The sequence below is a fragment of the Parus major genome, chromosome 2 (assembly GCF_001522545.3).
Source record: "Parus major isolate Abel chromosome 2, Parus_major1.1, whole genome shotgun sequence".
Taxonomy (NCBI): domain Eukaryota; kingdom Metazoa; phylum Chordata; class Aves; order Passeriformes; family Paridae; genus Parus; species Parus major.
In genome coordinates, this window is record NC_031769.1 from 92,401,233 (window position 1) to 92,421,290 (window position 20,058).

At 36.5% G+C, this 20,058-nt stretch overlaps 2 protein-coding genes across 9 annotated transcripts in view; one reads left to right on the forward strand and one right to left on the reverse strand.

Annotated features, from left to right (window-relative positions):
* MBP (myelin basic protein) overlaps positions 1–9,463 on the forward strand; it is a 111,172-nt gene extending 101,709 nt beyond the window's left edge. For 2 of the 3 annotated variants that reach the window (XM_015617198.3, XM_015617201.3), the window contains 6 exons: positions 451–477; positions 2,896–3,003; positions 3,478–3,513; positions 4,076–4,108; positions 5,069–5,191; positions 7,653–9,463. In XM_015617198.3, the coding sequence (XP_015472684.1) occupies positions 451–477; positions 2,896–3,003; positions 3,478–3,513; positions 4,076–4,108; positions 5,069–5,191; positions 7,653–7,709 (384 nt within the window). In that variant the 3' untranslated portion in view covers positions 7,710–9,463. The remainder of the gene's footprint in view (positions 1–450; positions 478–2,895; positions 3,004–3,477; positions 3,514–4,075; positions 4,109–5,068; positions 5,192–7,652) is intronic. The other variant, XM_015617202.3, reaches the window with a different exon arrangement.
* Positions 9,464–11,007: 1,544 nt separating this feature from the next.
* The window catches only part of ZNF236 (zinc finger protein 236), a 75,707-nt gene continuing 66,656 nt past the window's right edge, over positions 11,008–20,058 (reverse strand). For 5 of the 6 annotated variants that reach the window (XM_015617192.3, XM_015617184.3, XM_015617185.3 and 2 more), the window contains 3 exons: positions 16,296–16,425; positions 13,303–13,479; positions 11,008–12,867 (listed from right to left, as the gene is read on the reverse strand). In XM_015617192.3, coding sequence (XP_015472678.1) covers positions 12,740–12,867; positions 13,303–13,479; positions 16,296–16,425 — 435 coding nt within the window. In that variant the 3' untranslated portion in view covers positions 11,008–12,739. Of the gene's footprint in view, positions 12,868–13,302; positions 13,480–16,295; positions 16,426–17,400; positions 17,488–20,058 lie in introns of those variants that run through there. The other variant, XM_015617187.2, reaches the window with a different exon arrangement.

A 20,058-nucleotide genomic window follows, 5' to 3' on the forward strand; every position in this document is an offset into this window, starting at 1 on the left:
ATTTCATGACTGATTAAAAAAAAAAAAAAAAGCCTGTAACTGCTTAACTGTAGTTTTTATCCATTTTATACCCAGAGCCAGTTGTTGCACAATACTGAAAAGAGTGTGCATACATATCTGTATACAAATATATGCACACCTGCACACAAACACACACTTGGGTATCTTCAGGTAAATTGAAAATGTAATAACCTTGCACAAAACCCCAAATGGAGCCCATACTGTTGGAGAAGTGGCAATTTTAATTTCTTTCTATTAACAGCTCTTACAAGGTACTAATACAGGTTGTGCCTGTAAATGTAATTAGTCTGATGTGAAAGTACATGGCTAACACAGGGAATGCAATTCCAATGTATAGCTAATGTTGAGACTTAAAATACCTGCATGTTTTCTTCGCACTGTTACTCACAATTACTCTTCTTTTTTTTTTTTTTTTGTTTTTTGTCTTAGTGGCCAACATACCACCATACTACCAAGGTAGGTGATACAGTAAAACAATGCAACTTTCCTGTGCATTACCAGAAAGAACCACAAAATATTAAAAAAAAAAATTAAAAAATCATTCCCCTTACAGGATAACTGTGGGTATTTTTTGTATATTTCAAAGAATTCTTATTTAGATTATTAATCCTTAAAACCATTGATTTCATTGTGAATTCGGAAACTATGTTTTTGTCATCAGATCTCCATGTTACTGCTTAAATTTCCAGTATTGGCAAATCTTTTTTAATAAGACCATTCAGATTTAGGGTTCTTTTTGGCTTTTTTGAATGTGCAGAAGAGTTGACTTTGTTTAGATCCTTAACTGAGCTCAAACATTTCACTAATGTTAACTGGGAACAGGAAAAGCTGAGTGTTCTTCTTGTTAAGGTACTGCAGAATTATTGTATGTTTAAACTTTCTTTAAGGGCACAAACAGAGGCATCTCCATTTTAAACTTCACCACCAATACCCATGGGCTCTGAATTCACATTCACACTTGGCAAATACATTTCAAAATACATAAATATGGAAGCCAAGGATGCCTTTTATTGGCAAGGCTCTCAAGACTGAAATTCCTAACAACATTGCAAGATGTGTGGGGAGAACTCACATTGCAGCCCCTGGGCAGAAGAAACCAGTAACACAAATAAGAAGTAAATTACGTCTCTTCCTAAAACACAATTGCTCTTCTTTATTCCTATTAGGTTTTAAGAAGAATATTATTTAAAGCCAAGCACATAAAACGTATTTAAAGGTAAATAGTGATGATCTGAATGCATTAATGAAACCCATGGTAAATGTTAAATTGAGTTCATTCCAAAAAGTCCACTTACATGACACTATCTCAGTAGCCTATCGGAGCAGTATACATCAGATTTATTTTCTCTTTTAATTTCAAATCCATTAGAATTTAACTTTTAACACCCGTAATAAACATAAGCAGTCTCTGAAAAACACCACTGGATTTTTTTTTCTGTCTCTAGGAGTCCAAAAATTGATAGAACAAACTAGAGGTGAAAAAGTAATTTCAGCAATGGATTGAGAGGAAACATGTAAATTACTTGTCACAAATAAAGAATAATATCAAAGGTTCTGATGTCAGATGAAGTTTGCTGATGACAGTATGAAAAAGCATATTATTTTAATCTTTAGCACTTTATTTTAAACACCAGGAAACTCACCCAGAACAGTCATTAAAATTTACTTCAGATTTGTTACTGCTTCATACACATTAAAAGGGGAGACAATTGAAACCTGTGATGACATTTGGCACTGCAGGCAGAAGAAACTTTGTATTTACAGCACAATAACTTTTCCAATAAGCCAAGTTATTAGCACCTAATAATTGGTCAGGATGCCAAAATCAAGAAACTCAACCCTATCTAGATTCTAAAACCTTATTATCCCAATTTCTCTCCATTCCTGTGCCACAGGAATAGCCCTTCAGATCTGCAACACCATGGTATCTATCCTAAAGACAAGGCAGTCTGCAGGTTGCAAAAGAGGATTGGAATGAATATTAACAAGACAAAACCATAGCTGAAATATTGTGCTCTAAACACTACTGGCTCTCTCTTCCTAATCACAGCAGCAGAAGCTACTTTGGCAACACTGGAACTAGCAACCAAGTAGGAACTGCTGCAGAAATGTAAGCAGAACTGCCTGACACTATGGAGATTTCACAGATCCCAAAATTGTATTTTCCTGCTTAAAAAAGTTAAGTGTCCACATATCATCAGCATGGAAAAAAAACCAACCCTGATAAAAACCAGTCAAACTTCTCCGTATTGGTTATTTTTTTTCCAAAAGACATCAAAGTCATAAAACACATATCTGACTTCATTTGGACTATTGCTCAGGAATCCCTACTAAAAATAGAAAGCCCTACTGAAATAGAAATTGTCAGCCTCACTTGATTCCCTCATTCTAAAAAAACCACATTGCTCTTGCAGCTCATATGTGTTACACAGTCTTTGCAATCTAAAAATTATACACAATCTATTCCTGCTTTCCCATGCAGAATGATCCAACATAATTTTAATTTTCTTTTTCCATTTTGGTTTATTTTCTAAAATCACAGTCTATGATCCTAATTAAGAAAAAAATCCTATTTAAGGAAAATTACAACGTTTCTGTTACCTGAACTTTCCAATAAGAGGCTTAATTCCACACCGGGCTGTAACGTCGAGAACATGGGCATCCATATATATTTATATATATATATGCACAACATATGTGCATATACATACTGTGTATTTGCCATTTCACAGCACTGACAACTGTAGGGGGCAATCTCTGTAGACTTCAAAGGCATATTCCTCCTGTCTTCACTCCAGAAAATGACTGTTCCTGCCACGGCTGCTAGGCTGTTTTTCCCAGCTGACTAGGCGACGTGCCTGTTCTGCTTTTCAGGACATACATGCAGCCAGGGTCAGCCACCATGTCGGGTCCATCCCCCCAAGATCTCAGCATGGCCGGCCTGTTGATGACAACCCTGTAGTCCACTTCTTCAAGAACATTGTAAGTCTCCCCTCCTCTTATGCACCAAAATTAAATATCTTCTTTAGAATCCATCAGTAAACAAACACTCCCCAATCATTACCCTTTATTTTGAGCCTCAAATTGTACCGTGCCTTTTGAGCTCGTTGTGCCATTCAAATACAAAAATAATTTTTACCTAGAAGACAAACAATACTGAAATGCTACCAAAAAAGCATGTGAGCCTCCATTACCATAGTCAAATGCTAACCATGTCACTTATACAGCTTCACCATAGACAGGTTTTGTCCTTGTGTCTTCAACACTGGCAGTATTCAGGAATTATTAGTGTTTCAAGATAGATATGAATCCAGTGTATTCCAGGCAAGCCTAAGACAGCAGAGGAGCTTCTCAATACAATTACCATTTTTAGCTCATGACAATGTGCAGAAGGCCTGATGATTTCTGACGTTTATTTTTGCCTTTGTTTGACAACTCTTTTGTGTTGGCTTTTAGGTCTCACCCCGTACACCTCCCCCAATGCAAGCAAAGGTAAGCAGTTTCAGAGACTCAGGCTAATTCACACTAATTCAACTGCAAGCCTGATTCACTGTGTAATGGCACTCAGTAAAAGTCTGCAGGAATCCTTGGGAACAATTTAAAGAGCCTAAGACACAGAAGCCATGGTTCTCTTCCTCACGCACTTCCTGACTTCGTTCATGACTAATTGAAGCCACTTGCAGGGATTTTTATATCCAATTTATGGTGTGATTGCTTTACATAGTGAACTAACAATAGGTAATGCTTTCAAACAAGCCTCACCAACCAGGAGATGTCCTTCCATTTACTCAACCCAGCTGGCTTTTGGAAGTATTTAATACTGACAAACCATGGCTAGTGAAGTTAGTTCTAGTAATTACAATAAACGATTTTGCCTTTTTTTGCTTCATGAAATGACTGCACAGACAGTTGTCCTCAACTCCTGCCTGCCTCATTATTTGGCCATTATTTCATAATCCTGGGTGTCTTTTCATCATCTTCTGTGTATGGCAGACCCAGATGCTGTGTTCCATAGTGATCATCATGTCATTGTTTCTTTTTCTTGCGTGTACAGGGAAGAGGACTATCTCTCACCAGATTTAGCTGGGTAGGTGACAAATGTGCTTTCAGTAACAGCCCTTTCATTTACCAGGCTAAAGCATATCTTGCGCCATTGCCTCAAGCTGCTGCAGCAACGTGATAATTTTGTTTTGTCTCAAGTTTGCTATTTTGCTTTTCCTGTTCCACTTTCTTTCCTCCTTCCACAGCACTTTAAGATGGTAATTGTGTTGCTTGCTCTTATCCTGCAATTTGACAGCCCTTGCAGCAATAATTTTTTTTGCTTCAGCACAAAGGGAGCAAAATCCACTGCATGGCAAAGCTCTCTTCCTTTAAAGGCTCCTGGAAGACCCATCTGGTGCATTTTTCTTCTCCTGGGATGGACGAAAATGGGAGGGAGGGCTGGAACGAGATAGGGGCTTATTCCACTTTTGCAACTGCTTTTACACAGTAAAGTCTGCAAAACTAATGCTGTCACTAACCTCAGGATTTTGTCCCACCTTTCCTGTCAGTTAGAAGTGATCTGCCTAAGCAATTCCTAGACAAGTTCTTCCCACAGTTCTCTCACAACTAATTAAATTCTACTTCTCTACCACAGGTTAGATTTTATATGAGATGGCATGTAAATTACTGGCATTTTAAGACAAAATATCAAAGCCTTCAAGCCATTAAGCATTTCTTTCACTATAAGAACACCACAGTATTAGCTGATGTGTTTGACATTAAAACATTTTGAGTTTTGTCATACAGGTTAATGTTCTATTTAATTTTTGAATATTAATTCATTTTTTACAGATTGATGTTTCCCTCAGATTTGAATCTATTCAGACAATTTCCTAACATTTTCCTTCATCCTTGTTTATTACATAAAAGATTGCTTTATTGCAACAACCTCCAAAATCCTCATTTGAGCATTACATATTTCAGTGATCACAAAGAAAGACTACAATGTGTATATGATAATTTGAATGTGATAATTTGCAATTCACATTAAAATCTTTCTTTGCAGGGTGGTGAAACACACAAGCCAGGATATGGAAGCGGAAAATTCTATGAGCATAAATCTGCTCATAAGGGACACAAGGGATCCTATCATGAGGGCCAGGGCACTCTTTCCAGAATCTTTAAACTGGTAAAGTAAAATTGAACTTTAAGTACAAAAAAAATTGAACTGGAAAAAACAGAAGCCAAACCTCTCCAGAAACTGCTATGGTTGAAACAACCATATATTTTTTTAAAGCTTCTAATGGAATTAGATTGGCATGGATAAACCACAAGGTTATTTTGTGGCTTAGGGACTACTTGTATGATAGGAAACAAAGGTAAAAATACACAGTTAGTGGTCATCAGCAAAGTAGGTAAGTCCATAATGTTCCACAAAGACTTGCACCAGGATCAGTGTTGATACTAAATGCAAAGATTACCTGGAAAATACAGATGACAAATGAGGTGACTCAGCTCATTGCTGCTAAATTATTTAGGATAATGAAAATGAAGAACTGAAAAACTGCAGAAGGGCAGTACAGAGCAGTGCTGGACATATATCTGAATGCAGTAACAACTCCAGCAATCCCTGCTTGTTCCCACCCCAGGTGGGAGAACTCCTACAATATGTCAATATCACAAGTTATGGAACCACAAAGTGGGGCAAATTAGGAAACTGTCATATTAGAAACAGACATTTGGTCAGAGTATCTTTAGTCTGGTTCAATTCCCCATTTCAAGGCATAGCACAGCCATAACAAAACAGGCAATACATGAAAACAGAAGAGGAAAAAAAAAGGTCAGTTGTGAGGGTTTTTCACATTCTGTGTCAGGAAACAGACACATGAAAAGCACACCATATCCACTGGCAGATACTTTAAGGAAGACTGTATCTTCTCTGAAAGGTAACGATGGCAGTCAATTCAGTCATAACAAATCACCCAGTGCACTATTTGCACATAAAGATGCCATCAGCAGTCAGAGCTGATTATTTCAGAATCCTACTGTTCCTCTCTACAACAGATGTAACAGTGTCTTCCTTTGCAGTAAAAAACACATTTTTGTCTCTAAAACAGTTTAGGTTTTATATCTCCCACTGTACAGCTGTTTTCCAAATATATGCAGCACCAAATGACAGCACAAAAGTTTCAAGAAAGTAGTAGGAATCCCTATGTTGTAATTTAAGAAATGATCTCTTCAGAGTCACAGGTTTACAGAGTCACAACCAAGCACATTTTAAGTCTTATTTTCACACTGTGCACTTGGTAGTTTTAGTGGGGTTCAGGTACATCAACTGTTCCGTGGCTACTGACTTATTTGCAACATTTTGTCATTTCAACATCTGAAAATATGCATTAATGATCTCTCATGAAATTTAACATTCTCTTTTTTGCATATTCATCACAGCTATTTTAGTATCTATCTATCTATCTATCTATCTATCTCTGAGAGACACATACACCAGTTTTACATTTTAGATAATCTTTTCCCAGCCAGTATCATTTCTGGAACTTTGATACAAGTTTTTTTTCAGGCTGTTTTGATTTAGACCCATTGTTTACAACAGAAGGCATTAATTAGTATTTCTTTATATAGTTCTACAGTCTTGTAATATAAAAAAGTAATCCACTCTAAGATATCTTTGAAAGAAAAAAAGCCAATTACCTAATGAATTAGGCTGAAATCTCCTGTAACAGTTCCGTAAAACTAAGGAGTCAGCACTGAAAGATGAGAAGAACATAAATGAAGAAAATGAAGTCTCTAAGTACACACATGGTGGGTTGTTTATTTTCAAGTAAGCAGTTCAGTCATCACCTGTTTACAGTAAAATTACACCATCTTAAATTTATAGTCTTAAGTATATTTTTCAAGATTTGCCTAGAGAAGAATTGCTAAAGCTAAGGGACAAGAGACCAAGTTAACCTAATCTCAAATTTCAAAAAAGTAAAATATCAGTATTTCAACTTGGATCCACTTTGCTATAAAACTGCTTCTTTTCCCAAGTACAGATTTATGAATTGTCAGTTTTTTCCTTACAGTTTGTCACTTCCTAATTATTTCTAAGAATACAGCAAGTTTCAGCCCTTTTATTTTGTCTTAGCTTTCTCCTGTATCTGTTTTCCATATAAACTTCATGTTGATATAACACTGAGAATTTACTGCAGAATGAAACTAATAAATTTCAGTTCTTTCAGATGTGTGACTATTACATCTTATATGCAAGGTTTGGAGATTTTGTTATTTGTTTTAAAGTATACACACAGTACAGGGTACATAAAAATGAAATTTTCCATGCTGTCCAAGGAAATAAATTGTTTTCATTAGGAAGGTCTGAATAAGAACATGCACTTAAAAGTAATTAAGGAGAGACACTGTCTAGTCCTGTGCAGAAGATTTAATAAGTGTAAGTTAATCCTATGTGAAAAACAATGAAAATCGATCTTTTTGAAGTAAAAATCCCAGTAATATTATAGTGATATACTTCAGGCTATTTTCATTAGATAGCATTTAAAATTCTGTCATACTTACAACAGATTGATGTTCTTCAATGCACAGCCCCAAATATATATTAATTTCTATTTAATGCAACACTGTTCTTCCCTCCACAGGGAGGCTCTGGGTCCCGACCTGGATCGCGGTCTGGTTCCCCCATTGCTAGGCGCTGAAGCTCCAAGATGCCATCCAAGGATCATGTACTCTGCTTCATAATATAACTGCCTTAAAATTAGTAACAGCTGCCACAATTACTTAGATAGATGCAATCCATTACTTAATGCCAATTAGGTTCTGCATGCAGTAGATTATACAAACTTCTATTGGCAATCCCTGAGCAACAGTTGAATGAAAGGAACATAAAAAGTAGCTTTGCTAGATGTTTTCCTTATTTTATGTGAAGTAATAAGATCTCTGACTTTACCCATTCTTCTTCAGGATGCCCTAACTGTATGCTGGACTCCTTTATTTCTCCCAAGCACCTAATTTAAGCTCAATTCCTCTGGTTTCATTTTAGTGAATATCAGAATTACAAATAAAGAGCTATAATATCTTGGACACTGAGCACTGCTGTTAATGAATTTTTGAGACACTGCTGTTAAAAACAAAAAAAAACCAACATGTGCAGAAGTTGTAAGGACTGTTTATCCAAATTTTCTTTTTGTTTTTGTGGTTTTGGTTTGGTTTTTTTTTTTGTTTTATTTTAATCTTCCTTCTCTCACTCACAGAATAATTTATTTTCATAACAGGATTAGGCAGTCACAGAAAGGTTTATCAAACATTGGGAGCTCAAGGTATGTGAAGTGTGGGAGGGGGTAGATGTTGAAGAATCAATATGATGTGGAGCAATAGCAATAAGGAAATTCTTTCCATACCATGAATTGCTCATTGCATCCAAACCATTAGAATAAAGAGTAGATGAGGGAGAGAAAGAGGATTTCAAATTTGAGTTAGACTAATGTTACAAAACAAGGGATATTCCCAGAGAAACATCTAAGACTGCACATGTGACCACTGGATGTCACTGGTGCTTCACATAAACGCTGCTGCAACAGCATTAACTTTGCAGTAGAATAAGTAAATAAGCATATAAACAAAAAAAGTCTAATTTCTGAAAGAAAGCCCTTCAGTACGGGTATCTCAGATAGTCCTGCACATCTCACATTAGAATTTCAAATCTTTCTCTTGATATTTCAGCAGTGTTGTACTTGATTGGCTCATCTTTTGCCTGAGTAACACCTGGGTGCCTATTAAGGGCAGTGCACCAAAGCAAACTCATAGTAAACTACTGTGAACATTTAACTGTTGTGTTGTAGTTGCCTCGTAGAAATAAATTATAGTTCAGTTAGATTTAGAAATGAATTATTCACAAATTACTAAAATGAAAGTGTGGAGATGGTATTTCCAACCACACTTAGGGAAATAAAAGGCTCTTCTGAATTGCACTGTTTTATTACTTAAATTTACCATTTCTTCAAACTGTCATCTAAGTGTCTGATTAATTATTTTATTTTTTAGTTTTAGCCTGTGCACTGTAGATTACAGTTAGTGCTTCCTAGGTTGAAACAGCATTCCTAATAAGTGCCCAGTAAAAGTTACCTATAAATATATATGTTAATTGCATTTCACACCTAAATCTATTGTAGGTTTAAATCAGTGTCCATTAATATGAAGCAATGGAAGATGAGATGATAGAAAATACATAAAGACTAAAGAAAACAAAACTGCCAAAATTATTAAGCATACACACACATATTACATCTATTACCTTGGTTGGTTGCTATGTGTATTTTTCTATTGTTAGCTTCATTCAGATGTATACTCTGCAACGTAATAGTTGATTTAATTTGAACAAATATTGTTCTTATAGGAACAGAGCTTTTAAAAATAGTCACTATTGAAATAAAGTAATCAACTTGAAATGAAACGTGGGCCAGTTTTGTTTTTTACAAAGGAAGAGGAGATATAAATATATATATATATACTTATATACTACATATATATATATGTTTAGGTCTGTTTGGTTTATTCTCTCCCACCTCTCCAAGTTTATGAATAAAGTTCAGGCCTTGCAAACAGGCTTTCAGTGACACTGCATGGCCCAGAAGGCTGACAGTAGGATGCAAGAGTTATGGAATGTCAGTGTCTACAGAGTGACAGCTGCAAGCCAGAGAGATATTGCAAGGCATAAAAAGTCTATGAACAGGCAATAAAAACCAGCCTCCCTCATGAACAACTGTGGTGCAAACAGCCCTCAAAAAGTGAAAGAATATTTAAGGTTAAAAAAAAACATTTTTCAAAATACTGCACTGTAGAGTAACAGAATTTAACCAAAACTTCTTCCTTCCTTCTTCTTCATCACTCTACTTTCACCTCAGTCATCTTTCCCAGAGGGTCAAAGTGTCTTTTTGGATTTATTTCCTTTAAAGGAATAGGTACATTACTTGAAAGTACTGTTTTACCAACAAAAGAGAGTAAAACTTGGCCTGAAATTTATTCTTTTAGTTACACGTTACTGATTTTGATGAAAACCAGCAGTTTAAATGGCCATTTGATTTGTAAGCAAAGGATTTTTCCTGAAACAGAAATGTACAATGAATACCAGGAGTGCGAAATTTAATGTACTGAAGGAATGGACATAAACCAAAAGAAATTGTGAGCAGATGCAAGCAAAAAACCCCAAGGCTAGCACAAGTCTACAACTGCATTAAACCAGAAAGAACAGAGGCTGTCCCAAGCACTGTTCACTTACCCACTATACAACGTGGCACTTCAAGCACTCCTCAGAACAGGAGTTCTTCTGCTTCCTTAAATAATGCATATGTTTAACATTGCTTTTGAAAATACTGACATATTGGTTACTGTGTCTCTATTCATTCTGAGTATCAACACATACACTGCCCTGAAGAGCTCCAACTCAATCTTACCGAAGCTATAAAAACCTTTGTCAACACACTTGAAGTTCACGGGGGAAGAGGATGAAGGGAATCGAATACAGTATTAGAAATAAATTTTTTAGAAGTCTATTACTGTAGCTGACAGGATTTCCAAGTGCTGAAGGAATAGCAAATGGAATTCAGGAAAAATGTCAGCTGACTCTAACTCACATTGTTTATTTAACACTTCCAAGACTTGCTAGACAGACTCACTGCCTTTAACCAAGGCGTAACACTTTGAGAAGTGAACCATTAAAAATGCCATCTTTTTACTCATAAGATCAGCTTTTAGGTTGTGTGTACCAAGTATCACAAATGTTCTGGGTTGGAAAGGACCTTTAAAGATCACCTAGTTCCAAGCCCTCTGTGCATTTATACAGTATTCCCTGAAATAAGAGGGAAAAAATTTCATCCATGGTACATGCAACACAGCACATTTTGCTATATTATTACAGATAAACAGCATGCTATGCCATGAGCCCAAACAACTGTAAAATACAACGTCTTTCTTAAACACTCACAGGCTGCCTGGAAGGGAAGGCACTGCTGGAAGGACTTTATTCTTTACATCTAATATTCAAACACACTTCTGTAAACAGAGTTTTTCCAATCTCCAAGAATCCAGAATCATATGCTTAAAAAATACACGGAACAGAATTTGGAAAAAAGTAATATTATTTAGCATGTTTTTCAATTAAATATTCCACATAACAAAAGTGTTATTTTTATGTCACCAACTATATTACTTATATACATATGCTGAACAGTTAACAGAAGAATTAAGAGATGCCCTAACAAAACCAACAGCAATTTCTTGCTTCAGCCATCTGAAATAACTAGTTCGTATCGTAGACATACTATAGACAATATTTACAGAAAAGGGCTTTTTGGATCTGAAACAATTATCTTTTAGAAAGTAAAGTCCAGGTCTGTATTATTGTACAACATATTCACCACTGATCTAGAAGTATTTGTGGCAATCAAACATATGAGCTCCTTGCAACTGGGGTTAGTATTTACAAAATATACTGATCAGCCACACAGAGGCTCATAAACTTTAAATATATATATATACATATATAAGCACACACATATATATATATCTATATATATGTAACATATAAATAAAATTCAAAAGAACAAGGCAAAAATAAGAAAACAGCTTCTGTCTTTGGAATGTCTAAAAGACAACTATGCTTTTACTCCAGTGTTTCTTTGCTATGAATATGCTTAACAAGTGGCACCTTTGAGAGCAATACTCAAATCAGCTAGGTAGTTTTGCTGAAACAATGACTTAAACAACAAATAAATGTAATATATTTCCAAAATCCACAAAGAAAATAATAAGGAACTTACAGAGTCAAAATGATAACTGTTTACAGCACTGGGGAACATTGTATAGTATAGGTGACCTAGTGTGCATCTAATTTTATCACTGCTACCACAATATTGTACTTATTTATCTCACAGATTTAGTATATGGCTGCTTTCCACAGATACTGAGATATGGACCTGCTGACCCAGTACAGCAAACAACAACAGAGGCTTTTACTGGAACCTTTTCTTATTTGGATTCTTTTTAAGTAATTATTGCCAAGTCCAAAACCTCAAGACTTTTATTGTAAAAACTAACGTCTATCTGCCTCCGTGGTTGGAATGAAAATGAACATGCTCCATCTCAAGAGTTTAACTCAAGAAAAGCCATGAGCTTGCAGTATTTTATTTTTTTTTTTCAACAAATTCTCAAAATGCACTAAAAAAGAAAGCTTTAAAATGAAATACCTTTTCCTGTGCCTTGTAAGAAAAAAAAAGGCAAAACTCCACTATTTTATACTGCATGCATCATCAAATGCAACATTTGTTTCCAATCTCAATTATTTCTTTAAACACATTAAAAATGTTGACTGACAGTTTCATGATTTTCCTATGAAGTTCTTCTTCATCTCCATTAAAAATGGGAATCATTCTATTCTGATATAAAGGTACAGTTTATTTTTAAATAGATATACTGGCTGTGAATTCAAACATGAAACTGTATACATTATTACCTGAGTTCATTGATTCACAGACAACTTAGCACAGATTAAATGAAGTTTTCCCAATATTCTTCTACAGGCTTTAAAAAAAGAAATCATCTTTTAGGTAACTTTTGTAAATAATTAAAAAAACTATAATATATTATTCTATTGTTAGTATCTTCAATGCTTGAAGCTTTAACTGTAAAGTTCAAGTCCCAGAAACATTTTTAACTTTCAAATTCCAAGATGTTATCGAAAAACATTGCCTATACTTTGCCATTCATTTGAAGATTCTTGTACCACTTCTTCTAAATTCAGAGCGCGACTAATGTCTTCCCCTTCTTGTTCTTGGTGACTAGCAGGCTCTTGTACAGGACCTACAAAGGCACAAGAGAAAAAGGCACGCGAGCATGGTTTGACTTGATGTATGCTGTAAGAAAAATACAAATATAGCACTTGGAAATAAAGGGATGGGAACAGTATTACAATTACTTCAGATACTGTAAATTCATTGGGCAGTCTTGGAAAAAAAAAATTTTAAAAATCTAATACAATATATTGCTTTCCTGGAACAATTTTTCAACTCTGTATTTCTGTACACAGAGCTCCATATAAAAAACAAGGAACCATAAAAACCAAAAAATTGCTGTTTCAATCTGATTTTTGGGTTGCATGTACAACTATTAGCTCATCAGCTGTGGTTTTTGGCTATTAGTGCTTGATTCCTCAGTAACTTAAAGGAAGTGCTCCGTGCTCTCCTAACTAAACATATGGATTCCCGCCCCCAGCAGTACTACCACCATGCTACATACCAGTGTAACCATGAGCCCGTTTCATGTGCAGCTTCATATTGCTTTTCTGTGTAAATCCCATTGCACAGTAATCACATTTGTAAGGTCTCTCTCCTGTGTGCCTTTTCATGTGGACTTTAAGAGCACTCTTCTGGTTAAATGCCTTTTCACACAGTGTACACTGAAATGGCCTTTCCCCTTTATAAGAAAGAAAAACATATTTCATAATTTTCCTTTTAAGATTAAAATACAGTTTGGAATTCAGTAAAAATTATCAAGATTATCTAGAAATGAAATAGACATCATCATTTTCCTTAAGGCTTTCTCCAAACAATGCTATAGCTCCATAGTCAGCAAAAATCTCAAATTTAATGTCAGAATAGTTACATAAGTACTAAATCACTGATATGATCTTTCCTATCCAATTTATCATCTAGGTAAGTTATTTATCAGAGGTATGAAAGAAAAAATCAATTTACCAATCTGACTTTTCTGTACTCAAGGAAACCACCTCCTTCTTACATCATGAAGAGTAGTGCAGGTAAAGCAACGTACTAGAATTAACAAAGCTGATGCCTTTGAGAAACTAAAAAGTCAAGTATGTTAACAAAAAAAAGTCTCCTGGCAATTCTACATGGGACTTGTGGCCTCCTCTGCCAACAGTAACTAGTGATTCCCATATCTCACCAAAAGAGGTGTCTATACACCTGTTCCAATTCTGCCAGAATACTACTGTGATTTCTAACTATAAACATGAAAACATATTAACTTTAAAAATACTTTAAAATTTAAAAATACCTACTTTTCAAAACCAGATTTTTGCTTCAACGCTCAACACCATAATCTCTGACATAAACACTTTGTATATCATTAAGGACTTTGAAAAGCACTTTCCAAGATATTCCTTGATATTAGTTAGCACAATAAAGCACAAGCAGGAGTAAAACCACTTTTCCATGTTCTTCCTTACAGGACCAATATCCCTCTCTCTCCATTGCCTGTATGTTACGTGTTCCCACCTGCACACCAAATCCAACTTCTCAGACAATCAACAGAAGGTCCCTTAAAGCAAAAAAATTTTCTTTCTATTCTTAACAATTTTTTTCAATAGTTTGAAGAGAAATCCAGAATTCCTCAAATATTTTTGATTCCATTTTTTTAATTCAGTGAAGGCGAAGAGCCTTTTTGGTGTAATGGATTACCACGTGGCTTTTTGGTAGAACTGGAAGCAACTGCTTCCCTCTGATGTCACATTTCATCAAACCACTCTTCACTGATAAATCCTAAACAGCAAGATATTTAGAGCTATTCAGAGAAATAATGTGTTTTCCTTCTGGCCATTGATTCAGTAAAGTTACCCATTAGAAATGGTTAAATATGTTTAGTCAAGATAGAAATCACAAGCATTTCTCACAGACAAGGATGGTACGTTTATGGAAACAAGTTAGTTTAGATTTAGATTAACCTTTCCTATCATAGTTTATGTGAGTGTATCCATCTAAACACTTCTGTGCAGTACATTTTAACTCTTTTGGTCTCTATTGTTGCCTGACATTGTTGAAGCACAAAAATAAATATGAATTTAGTAAGGTCTGTTACAGCCTAGCCCATGAGCCCCCTAGTACAAGAAACACAAAAATATCTAAGGATTTACTGAGTGAATTACGAGTCATTCCAAAACATAAAGAACTCTTCCTATGATGGTGAAGATCCATGAGAAACTGATCAATAAGGCGACTGCTCTGTTCTCAGCTTCCCTGAACTGCTCTGTGCCTATTACAATGGGGCAGCAGCATGAAATGAAACTAACCACGGGAAATGACAACTGGTTGTCTTTCCTGCTTCCTGCACATTTTGTGGAACCCTTAAACTAGGAGACAATAACTTTTTCAAGAGTCTGAGTTATTTAAGTCAGTTTTACAAAAAAGCAAATTATTGAGGGCATTTTAATCTCCTTGGATTTTAACCCCTGCTTCTCTTTTCCTACCAACAGTAGAACCAGAATATTCCTTTCTAATGCAGTAACCACAAAACAGCTTGATGCTGGGGAAAGAGCTCTGGTTGTCTCACTTGAAGAGAGAATAACCTTTTTGAGGGGATCTTCTTATTCTAATCCAGCCAAATTCTAATTCTAATTTTTAATCCAGCCAAATTCATTGGTCCCCTCCATCTTAGTAGCAACACAGATAACTTTCCCCTGTCCTCTTTAAATTTAAAAGCCATGTCAGCTCTTTATTTGTAGCAGTGGTAGGGGAAAAGAAAGAACTTGTTTCATATATGTAGAACTCATATATGTAGAATTCATGTTCTTAAAAAGAATGCTTTTCAGGCACAGAAGGCAACAGGGAGGGCAGCTGGGCCTGTGTACAGCTTTCAATTTATAGCAGGGCAGAAGCTGCAACCTGAAAAGCACTTAACATCACAGAAAATAAGTGTTCTGCTCCCTAGGAGGAGACAGTATAGACTTTTTATAGATTAATTGTTGAAGAAAATAGTAGAAGTGGAAACGTAGAAAAGAATACAGCAAACTGGCATTGGAAACTGATGACCTGTGCAAGTAGTCCAGTGACAGTGAAGCACTGCATACAGCAGTCAGTATCAGCAATCAAGCCTATCCCTTGTTTAACATCACTGTTAAACCCCCTCATTTGCACATTCTTCTATATGCTTAAGGATGATCATAACTAGTCTTTAAATCACTTCAAACAATGTTTTAAAATATGCTTTTATTAATCTGCTTCAAAGGCTGACAAACCCTTAGACACAAGCTCATGCACTCACATAATCACTGCAGTACTGCCTGTTCCAATTTACAGATCAGCTTAGTGAAGCACGAGTTTTCAAGTTTGCTGTTCCTCCTTTTATTTCTAAACATTTGAGGTAAGAAATTTACTTGGTTTTTAAGCTTAAGTTGATATTTAAAAGTAGTTAGCTGAAACCATAAGCAAGGGCTCCAAACATAACACCCAGATATCCATAAGAAATCTTAAGATAAAAATAATTTCTGGCCTCACCTGTGTGGATGCGACTGTGTCTCTCCAGCTGACTTGGCTTAGCAAAAGCTTTTTCACAGGTATCACACTTAAACACTCTAGGCTTCTGGGAACTCAGTGAAGGTCCACCCTGATGGGTTTGCATGTGTTCCTAAGCCAGCATAGGAAAAAAAAAATTTCAGACCATATAAAAAGACTTCAGTACTTGACATAAAAATATATTCACACCTTGAAGACAAAAGCAGAGGATCTTAGTCATCAGCAGACAAGCTGGAAGAAAATGGAAGCCTGCATTTGCTTTTTCCTTTAAAATAAGAGATTTTTTTTGGTTTTTTTTTTTTTTTGTAGAGAGTATCAACTCTCTAACCATTGGTATCTTTACACTTCTGAAAAACTCCATCAGTAACTGTATGTCTTTTTTTTTTTTTTTTTTTGCATACATTAGTCCCTTTACTAATTATCTGAAGTAAAATAAAATACAGAAAACCAAACCAGAGTTCCTTAAATGCTCTTTTCATCTACAAAGAGGTATTCTGAAAACTGTGCATTGCAAGCTAATGTAGGATTTTTTCCCTCTCTCCTCTACAGCATCCATCTCCCTCCTTGTCTGATATGTGGGTATTCCTCAGCATCTGAATTGGTAAAACACTGTCAAACTGTACAGGCCTCAAAGAGGCAGCTATAATAACATACACACACACAGCTGCATGACGACAAGATGCAAACAGAACACTTCACAATGGACTTTTAATTGAAAAACACACCAGAAAATAAAATCACTAAGGTTCTTAATGGTAAGACAGCAGGATGTTTTTTCTTCATGAAGAATTAATAACAGTTCTAATTTCAGTGATTTTAATATACTGATGCTGGGCCCAGATGAAACTTAGAAGAGTATCTTCTGTTATCTATTAATATTTTTCATTTTAAATTTATTTATTAATACCCAGATAAAATTCAAATTACAAAAGAAAATAAATAAAAATATATATAACTAAAATAATCTAATCAAGAACTGTCTGTGAAACAGTACTGCAAATACTTGTCCACTTTCTAAAATGTGTGTGGATATTCTTTTCTAGTCTATTTGATTACAGACTAAACTATTAATTAGTCTTTACTATACCTAAACAATAAGCCTTCTTGAGGTCTATGAAGTCCTACTCCTCACTCCACGAACTGAAGCAAACTGTGTCTGCAGAGTTTGTTTACACTGGAAAATCAGCGAGACAGTTACACGGAAGAATATTATTATCACAATAATTATAATAATAGTATTATAGGGAAATAATATAAGGTCTCCTGAGAAAATTCAGGTATCTGAAAACCCCTGCTTAGGTGGAAATAAACAAAATCTTTTGGTTTTATATTGTTCATTACCCCCTCAAACACTGAAATGGTGGAAGCATACTGTGACCTACTTCAGAAAAATTAACTGAAACCAGTTGCTTCTTTCTTCCACCACAAAACCCAAACAAAAACCAAACAAAACCAAGCCTCGAAATCCCAACAACCCCCACCCCATGTTCTACTTGAAGGTAAGCAACATATCATCCAAATAGCCCTGTAAAACTTTCTGTCAGCTTTCTCTGAAGAAACAGTTTGTGATGCAATTCTGTTCCACTGATCTGTGCACCTCTTATGCTTTTCCTGTAAAATAAATATACTTTTGAAAATAGTTCATGGAAATGCAACATTCTGAAGTGTAATCATCTCTTTATAATTAGCATTTCACTGATTGTTCATGTGATGTTTTACAACTTTATTTGTATAATTCTTATTCCTCAGAGAGTAATTGTCTTGGGGTAGCAAAAAATCATTCTCTAATCAGAAAATAAGACCCGGAAACCTTCTTTCAAATGCCTCATGCATTAGTATGCCACTCTTATACCCCATTACTCCTGAAACATCAATTGTAACCACCTCTGAAAGTGCAGCAATAGAAAGTTTGTTTTATTCCATTGTTTCAATAAGATGATAAGGCCTTTTTCCTTTCATCTTGGAATCATGTCTGTGCCTTTTTTACTATCAAAAGACATCTTCCAGATAGTTCCACTACATATTCATATGAAATTGGACAGTTTAGTCGCTGCGCATGTCTTAAGATTTTCCTTTCTGAAGCTGTGAAGCAGGAGAGTAACCCAGATCAGAAGGGGAACTGAAGTCACTGGACTGAAAAGCCTTAACACTGGGGGTTGGGTAGGTGGTGGAGGTGTTTGTACTTGATGTGGATAATTGTGAAACTGATGGTACTGACATATTTGAAAAAAACACACAGTGACATACTGGCATCTAAACACTGATACCCTTACCTCTTACTGGATTTTTCTGAAAAGCCTGATGTTTGGTAGTGCCCTTAATATTTTTGGTGATCTCCAGAATTCCATCAGTATAAAATGAAGACTGATTTTATACTGAAGACAGTATAAAATGTAACTGATCACTGAACTCTCCCCAAAACCCTAAGCCAAACCCCAGCATATATCTTTGAATGTGCAGCTGAAGGCTGCTCACAGCTGAAGCTGCTATTAACACCTTGATAAAGAAAAGAGTTTGATGAGGAGTGGAATTTGTTTTAGTACATGATGATCCAGTGGTAAATGAAACTGTCCTTTAAGATCAAAGCTGACCATTAACCAGCACTAACAAGTCTACCACTGAACTATGTCTTCAAAGACACTATCCACAGTGCCACATCTACATACCTTCTAAATACCTTCAGAGTTGGTGACTCTTCCCTTTACAGGCTGTGCCATTGCCTGAAAAGCCTTTCCGTGAAAAAATCTTCCCTAATATCCAATTTAAACCTCCCCTAACACAAATGAGGTGATTTGTATTGCTCATCACCCAGCAAAAGAGGCCAACCCCCACCTGGGCACAACCTCCTTTCAGGCAGTTGTAGTGTTAAGTAACCCCAGGCTCCTTTTCTCCATGCAAAACAATCCCAGCTTCCCTCAACTGCTCCTCTTAAGACTTGTGCTCCACCCCTTTAACCAGCTCCACTGCCCTTCTCTGGACACACTCCAGAACCTCAATATCCTTCTTGAACTGAGGGCCCAAATCTGAACACAGGATCTGAGGTGCAGCCTCAGCAGTGCCAAGAACAGGGGGACAATCCCTGCCCTGCTCCTGGCTGGCCACACTGTTCCCCATACAGGCCAGGAAGCCATTGGCCTCCTTGGCCACCTGGGCACACACTGGCTCATGTTCAGGCACTGTCAATCAGCACCCCCAGCTCCTTTTCCACCAGCAGCTCTCCAGCCACTCTGCCCCCAGCCTGCAGCTCTGCCCGGGCTTGTTGTGACCCAGGGGCAGGACCCGGCACTCGGCCTTGTTGAACCTCACACCATTGGCCCCAACCCATTGATCCAGCCTGGCCAGATCCCTCTGCAGAGCCTTCCTGCCCTCCAGCAGATCAACACTCCTGGCCAGCTCGGTGCTGTCTGCAAAATGACTGAGAGTGCACTCGATCCTCTTGTCCAGATCATTGATAAGGATATTAAATAGAACCAGCCCCAGTACCGAGCCCTGGGGAACACCACTTGTGCCCAGCCATCAGCCGGATGTAATTCCATTCACCACCACTCTCTGAGCCTGGGCATATAGCCAACTTTTTCCCAGCTAACAGTGGGAAAGCCATTCAAGCCATGGAGGTCAGTTTCTCCTGACTGGAAAATGCTGTGGGAGACCGTGTCAGAGGTTTTGCTGAAGTTCAGGTAGACAACATCCACAGCGTTTCCCAGCACCACGGAGAAAGTGGCTTTGTCACAGGAAATCATGTTAC